Source organism: Polypterus senegalus, chromosome 4 (genome assembly GCF_016835505.1).
Source record: "Polypterus senegalus isolate Bchr_013 chromosome 4, ASM1683550v1, whole genome shotgun sequence".
NCBI classification, from domain to species: domain Eukaryota; kingdom Metazoa; phylum Chordata; class Cladistia; order Polypteriformes; family Polypteridae; genus Polypterus; species Polypterus senegalus.
In genome coordinates this window covers 41,084,459-41,100,800 of record NC_053157.1, presented here as the reverse complement: position 1 = coordinate 41,100,800, position 16,342 = coordinate 41,084,459, and the positions used below count along the sequence as shown (strand labels likewise).

Sequence of the window (16,342 nt, the reverse complement as noted above, 5' to 3'; positions counted from 1 at the left end):
AGTTTTTCATAAGAGTTTTATTTGGACTATAAGCAGTTTACAGTTGCATTCTGTAAATATCACAGTATAAACAGCTATTTAAATAAAATCATACTAAATGCTTTTTAAAATAAGTTACTAACTTATTGGCATTCAACGTATAAGAATCAGAAATGATGTTAAGTATAATGGCATACGTATGTACTGTATATATGTGCTCATGAAATGCAACTCAGTATTAACAACTCACCCACATGTTTCTGTCAGTTCTCTCTTTTACCATGTTTTGTTTTTATTTGTTGGACTTCTGTGATGACTCTTCCCTACTCATTTTGCCTGATGACATTACTTTGCTGTACTCTAATTGGCATATGTCAATTTTTTCTCTTCCCTTTCACTAACACGGTTTTTTGCCAGTGAGAATAATTATAACATACATTACATGTAATGAAGAATTATTTCTTATGTTTTTCCAATGCTACCACCAATACAGATTTAGTATGTTCTTCATGCATTTGCATTTTGTATCTGCATGATGGCTGTATGTATTTTATGTTATTTATAATGTGTTGATGGTTCAAAGTTTTCATTATAAATTCAAGTTTATTTTAATATGTACGCAGTACAATGAGATCCTAGATTGCTGTATGTTCCACATAATATAGAACAGTAATATAATACAGACAACAGACAATTAAAACAGTACCATACTTTAAATACAATGTCACACAATATAATTAAGAAAAACGCATCTGGTATACTTACGCGTTTTTAGTACAAAAAGTGCTGTAATAGCCTTATGATCTGGGGATAAAAACTGTCCCAAACTCTAGTAGTGTGAGTTAATTTTAATGTACTATTTTTCTGAATGGAGGAGGAAGAAAAAATACTGTGTACGATGACTGATAATAATCCTACTTGCATTTCTATGGCACCATTTTGAGGAAAAAGGAACTGTGTCAGTTAAGCTGACTTCATTGCCCTCTGTAGTGCTTTGTAGTCCTGAGCTGAGCAGGTGCTGCATCACAATGTCATACAGTAAATGAGTATGGATTCCTTTTTGCACAGGAAGAAGTTGGTGAGATGTTTCAGCTTTCTTCAGAACATCTGAGCAAGTAGAGTTGTTGGTGAAAAGGCCCGATGGTAACCAGGATGGGTTTTGCCCACTATCTATCTTTTCTGTCCCTTTATCTGTCTTATCTGTCTTTATCTGTCATCCCGGAGGGTGTCTATAGGAAAATTAATGCTGCTGCCCATTTCTGCTTCATCCTTAGCAAATTAGTTGTGGCCATGTATATTATATGAGGCCAAGTATATTATATGTATTTGATATATGGCGTATTACAACTTTGTTTATTTAACTATTACCATGTACAGTATGTCGTGAAATATTTATAGTCTTTCGCAGTAATGCTTCTACAGATATGAGATAGCTGATTACCACATTTTCTGAGGTTTACTCTATTCTTAAAATGTCCAGTTATGTACATTTCTAACACTTAACTGCTGTTTACTGCTTTGGTCAGACAAATTTCCTTAAAGGTATATTTTTGGCTTGGTGTTGCTGCACCAGTGTATAAAATATGTCTCACTTAACCAGCATTCTTCTTGTAAGGTTTTTGAAATGAGGATATAGAGCTTGAAGATGAAACTGTAAGATATGACTATGTGTCTTTCACAGCTTATGATATATGAATAATCAATCTGTATATTTCTACTCCTTCCTGTTACTTCTGCAAAAAATGGATACCAACATCTCACCAATTGTTCAATATTAAAAAAAGTTAAATAATATTAGATCTTTCCTTGATTTAAAAGTACAATTTAAAGGGTAGACTTACAAATGTCAAAATATTTAAACTTTATACATCTTTTTTAAAACTGTCAGATTTATAGGCACAACAACTGATTTTGCAAATGTTAAACATTTCTGAACTTGCTTATTTCATTATAGGTTCACTGGTAGCGAGGGCTTTAGTATTAGATATAAACCTACGTCATCTATAGAGTGAGCACTATTTTATTATTAGGGAACATTCATTCACAAACTCACACTCATTTAGAGTCACTTATTAACCTGAAATGCACATCTTTTGAATCAGGACGGCACCACATCATCATTCTGTGCACTTAATTATGAGCAGACAAAGGTGCAAATGTCTTATGGTCTAAAGAGTAACATGCATTTGTAGAGCTTTCATCAGGAATTTTGCACATACAGTAACACAGCCAAACTACTGAGTTCCTAATTTTCTCTTTATTTTTCACATGAAATTAATTTTGTCTACTCTTTAGAGCAGCCCATTTATTTTTATTTATACCTATATAGTTCATCTTTAGGCAAGTAGTTTAATAGAAAATATATTTCAGAGCAGTAAAATGTTAATTCATATACCTTCTTTTTGGACCTACTTTTATCACTACTGGTTGGTAAGTATCTAGAGTCTATACCAATAACATTTTGCACAAATCAGGAATCAATTCAGGATGTGATAGCAGTTCATTTCTGGGTATAAAGTAAAATAACAAAGACTAAACAAATAAGTTCAGGATAAAAAAAAATCCATACCCTTTTCATACAATAAAATACACAAGCATTTAATATTATCCTGAAAAGCAAAACAATCCATGCTGAACAGTTTAAGATTAGCACAATATATGTAGAAAGAAGAAAATATTACCAAGCATGTTCAAGTTAAGCTAGAAGTCCATTTAACTGATTTGTGCTAAACGTGTGGCAAAAAGTAATACAAGCCACTTCACTGGTACAAGTACTCCAGCATCAAGCTTGCGAACCATGTCATTTGATGTTATTTGTCTGAATTGTCATCAATGGAATGTTGGCTATAGTCATGCTCTTCATTCCCATCATATTCATGGTAGCTAACCAAATATTCCACCTCTGGGCAATGAATTCCTAATGAATCTTGAAGCTCTTGCTCTTTTCGTCTCTCTTGCAGGTTATCGATCACCTCAAAGATAATTGACATGGACCAGACAGGGGTTGGATACCAGGCAAGGACAGCTCCATCCTTTCCAACTGTTAACATGGTAAAGTACTCCTTGCTGATCTTAAAATGCTCTCTGATGCCTTTCACAGCTTCTGGAGTTAAAAATTCATATTCTGTTTGACTCTTTCCTATTAAAAATCCATAATGAAAGTTAGAGTTATGAAATTAGATAATACAGCATTGGTTAGGAGTACAATATTAAGTCCATTCATTCATCCATGCATTTACTTATGCTTCTTAATCCAGTCCAGCGGTACCAGAGTCTAGCAGGAGTCAAGCCAGAACAGAGGACCAGTCTATTCCATGGTAATCCATATCTCACACACACACTATCTCAACCAAACTATATCACATACTCTCTTGCCTAAAGTATATCGTACACAGCGTCATTCACTCAGATCAAGGCAATTGTATATCACAGATTAATCCAAGATGCATATTTTTGGGATTATTGGGGGATAGCAGTATCCAGAGAAAAATCCCAGACAGAGAGAAAACATATAAAACTTCATATAAATAGTAAATTGGCTGGGATCCAAACTTAGTCTCTTGTAGCTGTTAGGCAGCATTGTTAACCACTCTGCCACCATGCTCCATGTAGTTCTTTAAGTAGTACTCAAGCAGAAATATATATTAGCAAATATGAGTAGTATTTCTCCTTGTAGAATTGATTATAAATTGTTACAAAATTGTATTTTTGTGCTTTAATTTAATATAATAAATAGTTTTGCACAACTGTAATAGAAGCTTAGTAAAAAAAATGAGGCCTACCATTTAGTGGAAATAGTTCAAGAGTTCCTGAACTTTCTGTACCAGCTCCCACTAACTTCAGTAATGCAAAATGTCGAATTCCTGCAAAGTTATAATTCATAATTAAAAACTGGAAAAATTTATTAAAAGTAAAATGATTACCTGCCAGAATATTTTCATGCAACATCCAAATGTATTGATATATAAATGATATATAAAAAAAAATAACCTGAATTTTCTCATTTGTCCCTTCTCTGTTTAACCATTATCAGACTACACAGACTGACAAAACTACAGAAAATAAAAGCAGTAAGCATCCACGGGTCAGTAAACTCACCAAGGTTACATGTCTGGCCATTCATTGCTGTTATTTGCTGTTGAAATGAGTAGTCTTCGCCCATGGAAGATGAAATTATTAAAAGTCTTCTTTTTGAATTAAATCTAAAAATACATAAAATATATAGATTTTTACTACAAACTACTAAAAGACTTTAAATACTGCTGCATGCCAAGCTCTTTGGCCTAATTGTTTTTATATTAATGTGCACCAAAGATAACAAAACATTTTTAAATCTGCTTAATCCAATTCAGGATTGTAGTGGTGCGTAATGTATTCCAGCAGCATAAGGCACAAAGTATACTGACAAAAACACACACTCACATGGGACCAATTCTGAATTGCTGATTAACAGAATAAGGATGTCTTTGGAATGTGGGAAGTACACTGGAGTAGCTGAAGAAAAACATATGTTGACACAAAGTTTACACAGACAGAGACAAAGCACAGGATTCAAACCCATAGCAGTGGATCTGTGAGACAGCAGAGCTGTTTTGTGCCACATTGCTGCCCTGCTACAGAAATATTTACAGCAATTTTATTAAAGGATTTTAGCTTTTGAAGTCTTTTCCTTCTTTATGTTCCCAAACCAAATCATGTAAAGTCAAATTTACTTAGGGTGAGTTAATGAAAGATGAGGTTCTACTGTATTGCATACTAGTACTTATCAAAGTGCATTGTTCTTTGTCAGTATTACTTGTACAAGGAGGTCACATTACAATAATATTACTATAGCAAAATGGTAGACTACATTGGTATAATGACCCTTTTGCAGTGTGATGCCTTTCCCTAGTTCACAGCTGCTTCTGCATTTTGTAAAGGATTTAAATATAATTTTATTTTAACTAGTTAAATAAGGGTTTGTCTGAAATATCACAGTAGTTACAATTTTACATAATAAGTTTTTTTGTCAGATGGTTTTGTCACAGTCTTTGCAGTGCACTTTCATTTTATGCATTTACAGTATGTATAGAAATATTAAAGGATATTTTATGAACCAGAATCATAAATTAAATTTTTGTGGTTCCCAATTTAGAGCTATAGTATACTTTTATTATTTTTTTCCTTGAAGCACATTAATCATATACAGAACACGTGGTGTGCAAAAATGGTAAGAAATATATTAGGCATGCTGATTTGTACTTTCTCTTAAGTAAAATTAATTTCTGTATTTTGATACATTCCTGTTTATTATGGTGTCAGAGGGTGGCTACATTTTACGTGTTGATTGAGCATGCAGATAAGAGTTTTACTGTACTCTCTACATATAATAGTACTACTACTACTATTAATGTGCTTTAATTTTAATATACAGTTTTTTATTTTTTTGTATTGCTTATAAGGAGCTGCACAGTTCTTAGTAATTATACAGTACAAGAAGCCAAACAAATAAATGAAATTATCTGGAAAATGCTAGTATAAAACCAGTATATATTTTAGTTAATTTGTAAAAAATATTACAGCCTTTATTCAATGAAGCCAACTAGTTTTATATTGGCAACCAGTGGACTATACAATAAAGTGTTTCCCTTAATTATTTTTGGTGTGTATGCAATACTTTATTGGTTTATATTGTCAGATATTTGTAGCATATGCTTTGAGGTTACATAATTACAATGGATAATCAGGTCTCTATAACTCCTGTAAATTAATAGTCACTAACAGTGGTATCCCAATGCTTCAAGACAGACAGAGTACTGTTAGAAAATCTTGATTGCCTTGCATGTTTAATAAGCCACTGTGTAAGCAAGTTTGTGTCATGTTTATGCAAGTTTTCTTCAAGAGCAGTTTAATTTTTTTCACAATTGAAAGAATTACAGTTACGGTGATTTGTTAGTTGCATATTCTGTTTATGTTTGATATGTAATGGACCACACTACCCCATGGCCGTATCTAGAAAGGGACAGGGTTGTGCAATGCCCACCCAAATTTAGGCTCTGATTGCCCAATTGGTTAACTATATTCTGCACTATTTGAAAATGCCAATCACATTTATTTCCTCTGTTCTTGTCACAATTTCCTAATTTCTGACTTGCTGACTGAATAGAATAAATAACGGTGCTGCCTTGACCCTCCAACATAATTTTGCGGAGTATTTCTGAGTGCTTGTTATTTGGAGGAGAATATTTGTATATTTTTAAGGTTTTTTTGTTAAAATTTCTGTTATTGTTGCTGTAGATTGTTTTAGTATTGGGTTGAATAAGAATATTTACTTTAAGTTTTAATGTTATTGTTATCTTGGTAACTCAAGAGGACACTATTTAACATTTAAGTCTTAAAAATTACACATTTACAAAAGTTGATATTAGCAGTTTAAACAGAATTACTTGGTCCCCTTATAGAAGCCATAAACACCATGTAGTGATTTTTGGTTCCCAAATCGGATCTTGTTACCAGCAATTTGGGCACCACTACTTTTAGCTCTAACATCCATGCTTTGGTTCAAATGGCTTCAGATCAAGTGAGCAGTTGAAGCAGTAATGTTACACCTTCCTTGCCCATATTGCACCAACACAGCGCAGGTAGTGGTGTAGTTCTTGCAGCTGAAAATTATCTAAGTGATTTGAATAATAGCAAATCATCCCAAGCAACACTAAAACTTTCTCTTAAACAAATGTTTAGTCAGATGTCTTGTGTGTTTTATCCGAGCTGGTACTAATCACAGCTGTGGTTGGAATACTTAAACGAGATGCATTCTTTTGTTTCCCCTGTCAGAACTTGTTTGCTGGCATGACTGACAGAAATGTGGTGTTCGGCAAAACAGGATATACTGAAGCTTTGCTGAAAAAGGAAAGGGGATACCAAAAGCATGCATCTAGTCAATGCCGTTTAAATGCAGCAAAGAAATTGGAAGAAATGAAATACAGAGAAAATACTGGTGAAACTATATCATGTTTTTTGGGAGATACACAGCTCGAAAAAATTCAATACTACATTAAAAGAATAGAGGAAGTAGTGTGTTTTCTCTGTATGAATGAGCTTTCTTTTTGTGGGAGCACTGAATCCAGCCAGTCTCTCACAAGTAATGATGAAGACATCTCTCCCAGTCTTTTTATTAATTAATTTGAATACACATTGTCAAAGGATTCCAAACTAGATGAAATGGCAAAAAGCATTCCCAAAATGCAAAGTATGTATCAATAAACAATACTAAACGAGATTATTGACACTCTTTGCTGAATTTGACTGAGCTAGATGCTGAATATATAACCACAGAAATAATCAGACACCTGTGCACTGAGGGTCACAGTCCTGATAATGTATTCAGCTAATGTTATGGGGCATCAGTCGTGAGTGGGGATAAAGGTGGAGTGCAGGCATTGTTGCAACAGAAGCTTGGAAGACACATTTCATTTGTGCACTGCTATAACTATCAACTACACTTAGCAGTGGTTCATGCTGTTCAGGGGGAGCCATGTGCAAAAAGCATCTTTGACCTCTCTGGGTCGCTTCAATCTTATTTTCATCATTATTATGTAGCCTGGAATTATAATACCCGCTCGCTTAAAAGATTACAGGAAATCCGGTAGACAAGTCACTATGATGTGACACAATGCCTTGTTGAGGATCAGGAGGATATCGTGAATATTTTGTTTGAAGTTTCTAAAAACAGTGGGTCCATGATGGTTATTTGCACATGAGGCAGCAGGGCTTCTAGTACAGGAAACATCTTTTTTTTTGAGGTTGGAAAATTCCTTGAAAAATTCTTAGTGTCTTGAAGCCGGTACATTCCATGTTGCAAACCCACTCTATAGATGTGTGTCATGCTGGGGAGATCATCAATGCTTCTCTGAAAGCATGGAAAGATATCCAAGGAGATGGTTCATGGGGTGATTTTGAAATATCAACAGATATCCCCCCTGCTACAAAGAGAAAGAGAACCATGACCAACCTGCTTACAGACAGCATTGTTCTTTCCACTTTTGGTCAGAGTGACTCTGATTCTTCAGACACTCCCAGCCAGTCTTTGAGGAAACCCCTTCTGAACATTCTGGACAGTGTTATTGAAGAAATGGAAAATTCTTGACACAATGAAAGCTGAAAATTGTCTTCTTCCTCAGTCAAATTCTTTTCAAGGTTTGACACTCTTGGCATTACTCTTCATTGATACGGATGCTTCAACCAATAGTTTGTAACATGAAATTCTACAAACAAAAGCCATGCTGCTTAAGAAATTCTCTTCTGGCAATTATGTAAGCCTTTCAATGATGTGCCAACATATGCAGGTCTATAATAAATCATTTCTGAAGCTTCATGCACTGTATTTAACTGCATTGGTGATGAGTATACCTCAGCTGCATGTGAGAGTTCATTCTCTACGCCGTCACGTGTCCTGACCCCTTTCCGTCACACTATGTTCCACAACAGGAAAAAGAATTTAGTGATTTTGGCTCATGAAAAATGAACAACAAAAGGCATAGAAACAGAAGAATTTGTTAGAGCTTTTCCCCCCAAAAAAAACCAAACAAAAGAGAAGACTGATGCATGAAGTGACTGGTTAGAGATTGCAGCTGGATCATTAATAACTTTCCGTTTTTTCCATTTTTGCCTATAGAACCTTTTGCCTTTTGTCTAGAACCAGTTTGCTTATGGTTTGGTAGATTTTAATGTTTTTTTTCTCTTTGGGGAGGATCCCTCCTCTATATCACTGTTCATATTACATGTTCTGTTCTTTTCATTGTTTTCAGCTCATGAGTCTGAGTTTCAAATTAAAAATTAACGGATTTGTTATTATTATATCTGTATGTATATTACTTTAAGATGCTTAAATCCAAAGTGACTTATACATATCTTGTTTATGGTTGTAGTCTATGTGCAGTTTTCAGCTTCTTCCTGCGTCTGTGTTTTCCTTTGCTGCCAAAATACACTTTGGCCCCACAAACCGGAACCGAATTCAGCATGTTTTTCACATGTTATAGCGTAGTGTAGTGAAAAAAAGGTATTTCTCCTTTACCCAGGATTCTCTGTTTGACTCCTTCAAACAATTACTATTTCTCTTTTTCTCCCTTTCAGGAACTCTATATAAAATGCATCTTAACTGTACAAGCACAGTTTGTGACTTAAGGTAGTTTCATAAATTTTCTGCTTTCATTTTAGGCAGCCTTACTAATTGCATATTGGAAACAGATAGTGAGAAGAGAAAAAGATGTGTAATAATAATACTAGGAAAATGTTAAAAATGCTTCAAACTTGTATAAGTTTTAAATAATAAATTCTTATGTTTAAATATGTCCTACTCCATATGTCCGCTTGCAGCGTGGTGGCACAGTAGTTATAACCTGGTTGCTGTCTATGTTGTTTGTATGGTCTCCCAATTTATGCATTAGTTTCTCTTGTACTCCGATTTTCGACCCATATTCCAAAGATATTTGTTAAATTAATTAGCGAATCTAAATTCACCTAGTGTCAGCAAGTGTAGTAGTGATAAACTGGCACACTATTCAGTGGTAATTCCTGGCTTGTGTCCAGTGGCGCTGTGATAAACTTCAGCCTCATGCTAATCTAAACTGGATTTAAACTGGTTTGACATTGTTCTGATATATTTTTTTCACTTTGTTAATATTATACCTCTCTGTTTTTCTGTTATGGTGTGTATTGTTTTGAAAAAGGGTCTAAGCAAATGTGATCATTTCAGTATTCTAACTGTAGAAAACATGAAACAGACATTAGGATAATTGAAGTTGAACAGACTAATCTGGTAAAGATTATTTTCTTCAAGAAACAAAATAGGCAACACAAGAGAATATTCTTTGTCCAGATGAACTGAAGCTTGAAAGAATGATTGCAGTAATTTCCTTCTCTAAGGTGAAATCAACAGGGGAAGCTATTCTGGTATTTATTACAGAACTAGCAAAATACCCGCGCTTCGCAGCGGAGAAGTAGTGTGTTAAAGAAGTTATGAAAAAGAAAAGGAAACATTTTAAAAATAACATAACCTTATTGTCAATGTAATTGTTTTGTCACTGTTATGAGTTTTGCTGTCATCAAGGATTTGATTATCATTATTTGTTTCAATCGTATTTCGTATTTTCGTATTTGGAGGACATGTTGTTTTGAAGTTACATTCCGTGTTTGTCAACCGTTGTAAAGATAACAGGTTTCATTCATCGAAGTGTTCACTACACAAATCGCTACTCGTGAATGTAAGATGTTTAACAGGCATTCCCAGTATTAACTTGTGCTAAAAGTACAATGGTGTGACGTAAGGGGAGCTGACTGTAAAAAGGCAAGGAGGTGCGTATTTTGAACGAAAAGGGAGAAGACAGCGAAGGAGTGGAAAAGTGAGAAGGAGAACTGTTTAAATAAATAGCTATGAAGGTGAATGGAAAGAAGCAGCCAGCGGTAAAGCAAGGAAGACTTCGTAATAAGGACGGTTGGGTGCACGTAGAAGGTGTAACAATAAGATTGTTAAGCCTTATGATAATGTTCCCGCACGGAGGATTTAGAAAGACGCACTGGGAGAAGTATAATCTGAAACTGTACAGTTTCGTTTATTTTCGGGTTGTAATGTTCATCAAATTTATGTATCATTTCCAGTGGCGGACCGTGCGTGCATTTCACACGTAGGCCTTCAGTAGTGCTCCATCTGAATCAACCTGCCCCTCAAAAACTAATTTATTGTTATAAAAACCATCTTAATATGCAGAAATACAGTATAAAGAGCCGCTGCATCACAGATAGATAACTCCTGTAGCCACAATAAATGCCTTTATTAAATAGACAAACCAGGGGTGAACAAGTTCCTTTCTACTGCAGCTACAGCCGCTACACACATAAAAAACATCAATAATAACTCATAAATTTGCAATATTTTTTAGGAAAATCGCAACATTTTACTCACCAAAAATTTGGATTATTTGTAAACAAAATCCATCCTCCTCTCTTTCCTCAAAAACAGTTCAATTACTCTGTCGTAAACATTATCTGTGCGCTTTAGTTCCATCAAAAAGTCCCTTTCTATCGCCATCGAAGCTAATGCTGAAAGTCGAACCTGCCCTGTCGTATTTCTGGCATAAGTTTTAATTCGCTTTAGGGCTGAAAATGTCCGCTCGACAGAAGCAGTGGACACGGGAATGGTCACCGCCAAATATACCAATGTGTACAGCTGCCCCATGCTCTCATTCAGATTTTTCTGATGAAGGAAGTCAAGGAGATCAGTGGGAGATTTTCCTACAAAATCATCCATGGCATACATTACAGTCAGTTCTGTTTTTAGCCGAGACAGATCAAAAAGTGCTCCGTGGCTCTGTGTTAAACTGGAGAAGGCTGCATGCGGGAAATTTTTCTTGTATTCCCAAAACTTCTGGGGCTCGAGGAGCGTGACAAACTTCAGTTTTTCGTGGTCTTGAAATCTGGTCTGTGTCTGGCAAATAATATTGTCCAGAATCCTGCCATGGAGTTGGCGGTAGTGCGCGTGAGGATCTTGCGCTCGGAGCGCCTGCGGTGCGTTCAGTGGCCTCGTAGAGTTCCCCATATCGGCTTCTATCCAATCAATGGGTCTGAATATGGTGACGCCGTACGCCTGCTAGAGGGCCCTACTGACACCAACTGAAAATCTGATTGGTTGAAGCAACAGTTTAATCAACATTTATTCTGTGTTAGAGGGCCTGCAGAACGGATTGTGAAGGCCTTTCTGCCTGGCAACAAATGATGGCTGAAATGTGATTGGTTAAATGCTTTAATACGAAAGTACATGTCTGGAAGCAGCACAACCATCGGAAAATCTATGAAAGGAAGTGGACAGACTATTTGGAATTATTTAATAAGTATTCATGGACAAAATATAATTAACATCAGTTTGTGTTTCAGATATTTTTTTAGGATAGCAGAGAAGGCCTTGCAGGCCCTGATGGCCCACCACTCAAGCTCATGGTTAACTCATCAGGTCTTACATGACCGGTCAGCGCCTGACACAATTCTTTGCCACTCTCTCCAATAAGATAATGGAATAATCTGACCTTAGTGTTTTCCTCTGCCTCCGGCATTGCAAGTTCTGTGTATAATGTGAACTCGTCCTTCCATGTTCTCCATGACGTGACGTGTAAACTCTGCTGGTCACTGATTGGCGGAGAAAATCGTCATTACTGCGTCACTGAACTTGCGACATGAGACACAACAGACCCGCTAGATTTTTAGCACAGCCAGCGAAGGTTCAGACGCACCATTTTGTTTTAACCAAAAATGGCTGTTTCATGGTCTATTGAGGAAGTAGACGTTCCTCTCATTGGTAGCCGAGGAGCGGATCCAGCGAGAGCTGGATGGGGCGACGCGGAATGAAAACGTTTTTCAGGAGGTTGGTGCAACTATAACGACACGTGAATAATCCCGCCCACTCTAAACCGGTACTAAACTGCAGTCGAAACGCAAACCAAGCCGAACTGAGCGAACCAAGGTGAGCTGCACTGAACCGTGCTGTGCCGTACTATGCAGTGGAAAAGCGCCGGATTGTGAAGGCCTTTCTGCCTGGCAACAAATGATGGCTGAAATGTGATTGGTTAAATGCTTTAATACGAAAGTACATGTCTGGAAGCAGCACAACCATCGGAAAATCTATGAAAGGAAGTGGACAGACTATTTGGAATTATTTAATAAGTATTCATGGACAAAATATAATTAACATCAGTTTGTGTTTCAGATATTTTTTTAGGATAGCAGAGAAGGCCTTGCAGGCCCTGATGGCCCACCACTCAAGCTCATGGTTAACTCATCAGGTCTTACATGACCGGTCAGCGCCTGACACAATTCTTTGCCACTCTCTCCAATAAGATAATGGAATAATCTGACCTTAGTGTTTTCCTCTGCCTCCGGCATTGCAAGTTCTGTGTATAATGTGAACTCGTCCTTCCATGTTCTCCATGACTTCGCCAGGTCTGTAGCATCGAGGCTTTATGCCCTGCGTCTTCTCATTAAACTTGTATCTCGCGAATATCTTGTGCGATCTTGTGATGTCCACGGCTTTATTTAATTTTAGCTCAGACCTGGCACTTAAAAGTTTCTCTTGCACTTTCGCTGAGGGAGGGTTTCAGCAGTAGCTGCACTTATGAATATGCTAAGCACAGTCCTTCACCCACGAATATTTACCTTATATGGGCAGGCACTCAATTACGTGGGAGGCGTGATGATGCGAGACGCAACTCCGCCTCACACAGCGACCGAGCTGCAGGCTATGGCCATATACTGTATATGGACAAAAGTAGGTTCCAGTTATGACCGTTACACGTGGAATTTCGAAATGAAACCTGCCTAACTTTTGTAAGTAAGCTGTAAGGAATGAGCCTGCCAAATTTCAGCCTTCCACCTACACGGGAAGTTGGAGAATTAGTGATGAGTGAATCAGTCAGTCAGTGGAGGCTTTGCCTTTTATTAGATGAACAAATCAACCAAACTGTCTCACTCGCGCTCTCTCTCTAGCTCGCTTGCTCATGCACTCGTGCTCCCTCTCGCTCGCTTGCTCGCGCTCACGCTCTCTGTAAACGCTTCCTATACAATCACAACACGCATCGTACACAGGGCAAAACTTTTTTCGCGATTTTCTTTGTAAATATTAGGGTGCGCGTCTTACACAAGGGTGCATGGTATACGAGTAAATACAGTATTTACATTTTAGTAAAGAAACCATTTTCAATTTTTGCAGATGACTGTAGGAGGAGAACAGGCGTCCCAGACAGGAAAGGAAGACAGCTTCTTACCCAGACGGGAGGCCAAAACGGAAGCACAGATATGTTGCCTAGCTGGACTAATATGTGCCTTGGACCAGCGGAAGCCAGGAGTTGGGAGCAGTTCCATCCTGCATATGGCAGGTGGCAATGGTTATTGTGTAGAGCCGAGTCGGGACACCCACAGACGTACTTATGGCGCCTTTCCACTGCATAGTACGGCACGACGCGGTTCAGTTCAGCTCACTTTTGGGGGGTTTTCCACTGGGAACAGTACCAAAACGTGACGTGTAAACTCTGCTGGTCACTGATTGGCCGGAGAAAATCGTCATTACTGCGTCACTGAACTTGCGACATGAGACACAACAGACCCGCTAGATTTTTAGCACAGCCAGCGAAGGTTCAGACGCACCATTTTGTTTTAACCAAAAATGGCTGTTTCATGGTCTATTGAGGAAGTAGACGTTCCTCTCATTGGTAGCCGAGGAGCGGATCCAGCGAGAGCTGGATGGGGCGACGCGGAATGAAAACGTTTTTCAGGAGGTTGGTGCAACTATAACGACACGTGAATAATCCCGCCCACTCTAAACCGGTACTAAACTGCAGTCGAAACGCAAACCAAGCCGAACTGAGCCGAACCAAGGTGAGCTGCACTGAACCGTGCTGTGCCGTACTATGCAGTGGAAAAGCGCCATTAGGAGTTGCAGTACAGAAGCACAACCCTGTTGGCGTCCCAGGATGCCAGTAGAGGGTTCTGTCAGGGGAAGCCCTCCCTACTTTCTGTATGGCCCTGAAGTGATCCCAGGAAGACACGGTGTGGTACCGGAAGTATTTTTGGGTCCGGCTTAAAAAGAAGCCCACCATCTCACATCATAGAGTCAGATTCTGGAGGCAGAAGGCAAACTCAAAGGAGGAGCAAAAGGAGAGGAGAGAGAGAGAGAGAAAGACATGTTTGATTAACTATTGCTTATGTGGTGGCTTGTTCATAATAAATTACTTTATTTTTACACCGGAGTTTGTAGAGTACCGTTGTGTCTGTGGTTTGGCACACAGGGGCGCCCTGTGTGGTCACAATCCAATCTGTAACTCTAAACAAAGAAAGTCCATCAAATAAATTAAAAAATCTATAGACAGTTATTTCATCCACCCATATATCCTTTCTGCAAACCTACTTCTTTCATTACAGGGTTGTGGAATATTTGAGTTTATTGTGGCAACAGGCACAAGCAGAAACCAGCCATGTTCAGGATGTCAGTCCGTTGCAGGGCATACTCATGCATGGATAACAGAGTCACTAGTTAACATAACCTGCTTGCTTTTAGGATATGAAGGGGAATTAGAGTGCTCGAAGAAAACACATATGGATATGGAGAATGTGTGTCAGTGCCACACAGGTAGTGATTACACAAGGAATCCAACTTTGGACCCTGGAGGCAGTAGCACTTACCACTGCACCACACTACGATAGCTTCATTGGACTTCACTAAGACATCTTGGAAGGCTTCAAAAGTTAAAGTGTACTATCGTGTCATTTTCAAGTAATGGAAATGAGTTTCTGAATGTTTGAGTGTTGAATTAGTCCAAAATAAAACATTCCATACTAATTTGATCTATATTTTTTCTGTTCCATAAAGGTTTTAAACTTTAGTCTGCTCTTATACTGTATGACGGATAACCTGTACCATGATCCAGTTAATTTATGGAATGCTTTTAACTAACAAATAAGTAAAAGTACTATACATAAATTTTCAGTGCATTCTTAAATAATACTACCTTGGAACTGACTAATTAAGCTTAACTTTGATTTGATTCTGACCGTAATCATATGGTCATGTGTGCACAATTTAGCAGAGTATTTATTTTTAAAATATTCTTTGTCATACCTGGCCAAACCTGCTCTGAATCGGGAGGTAGCCTGAAGCCAGGACTGTCTTAGCAGCATCATAGGCACTCAGACAAAGTAGAGTGCTGGAGCCCCTGCTTTGACAGCAAAACAGAAACAAAGGCATCAGAAACATCATGGGCCCTATGCTCCTGGGGCCTAGGTCCGTGCCTATTGTGCTCATACGTTAAGATGGCCATACGAGGCTACAGGAATTGGTACCAGGATACAAAAGTTTATTCAAGCTCCATCGTTAAAAGAAAATATTAAAAAAGAAAATGTTTTATTTTTCCCAGGTTTACTGCTGATATCTCCTCATCCAACCAAATATTTCATGAACTTTTTACCTTGAGAGAAAGCGACTTGTAATGGCATTGCTGTCTGGCTTATTGCAAGATGTCTGCTCCTTTTTTTCAGTTGCGATCTCAGTTGCTCTTGATGGGAAAGAATCGATTTGTTTCAATAATACCTTTAGTGTAACTGGTTCCTTAAAAGAATGCTGGAAAACAGTAAGGAACAAACAGTATAAATGGCAGATCAAATAGAGAATTATATAACTTTTGGCAGCCTTTTGGCACTGTGGAGCAGTCTGAACTTAGGTGCACTGAATTGGTTTATGCTAAATAAGTGAAATTGGCATTATGGTTTACATAATTCTGTTTGCTTTGTATATTATTGTTATGCTCCTTTGGCCCAAGTCCTAGATTTTCTGTCAACAAAACATTTA

The 16,342-nt window shown here is 37.6% G+C and overlaps 1 protein-coding gene across 1 annotated transcript in view; it reads right to left on the bottom strand.

The window, feature by feature from the left end:
• Positions 1-2,556: 2,556 nt before the first annotated feature.
• The window catches only part of ccdc80l2 (coiled-coil domain containing 80 like 2), a 41,355-nt gene continuing 27,569 nt past the window's right edge, over positions 2,557-16,342 (bottom strand). The window contains exons 4-7 of the mRNA XM_039750507.1: positions 15,963-16,114; positions 4,078-4,181; positions 3,762-3,842; positions 2,557-3,118 (exon numbers count right to left, since the gene is read on the bottom strand). Of these exons, the coding sequence (XP_039606441.1) occupies positions 2,790-3,118; positions 3,762-3,842; positions 4,078-4,181; positions 15,963-16,114 (666 nt within the window). The 3' untranslated portion in view covers positions 2,557-2,789. The remainder of the gene's footprint in view (positions 3,119-3,761; positions 3,843-4,077; positions 4,182-15,962; positions 16,115-16,342) is intronic.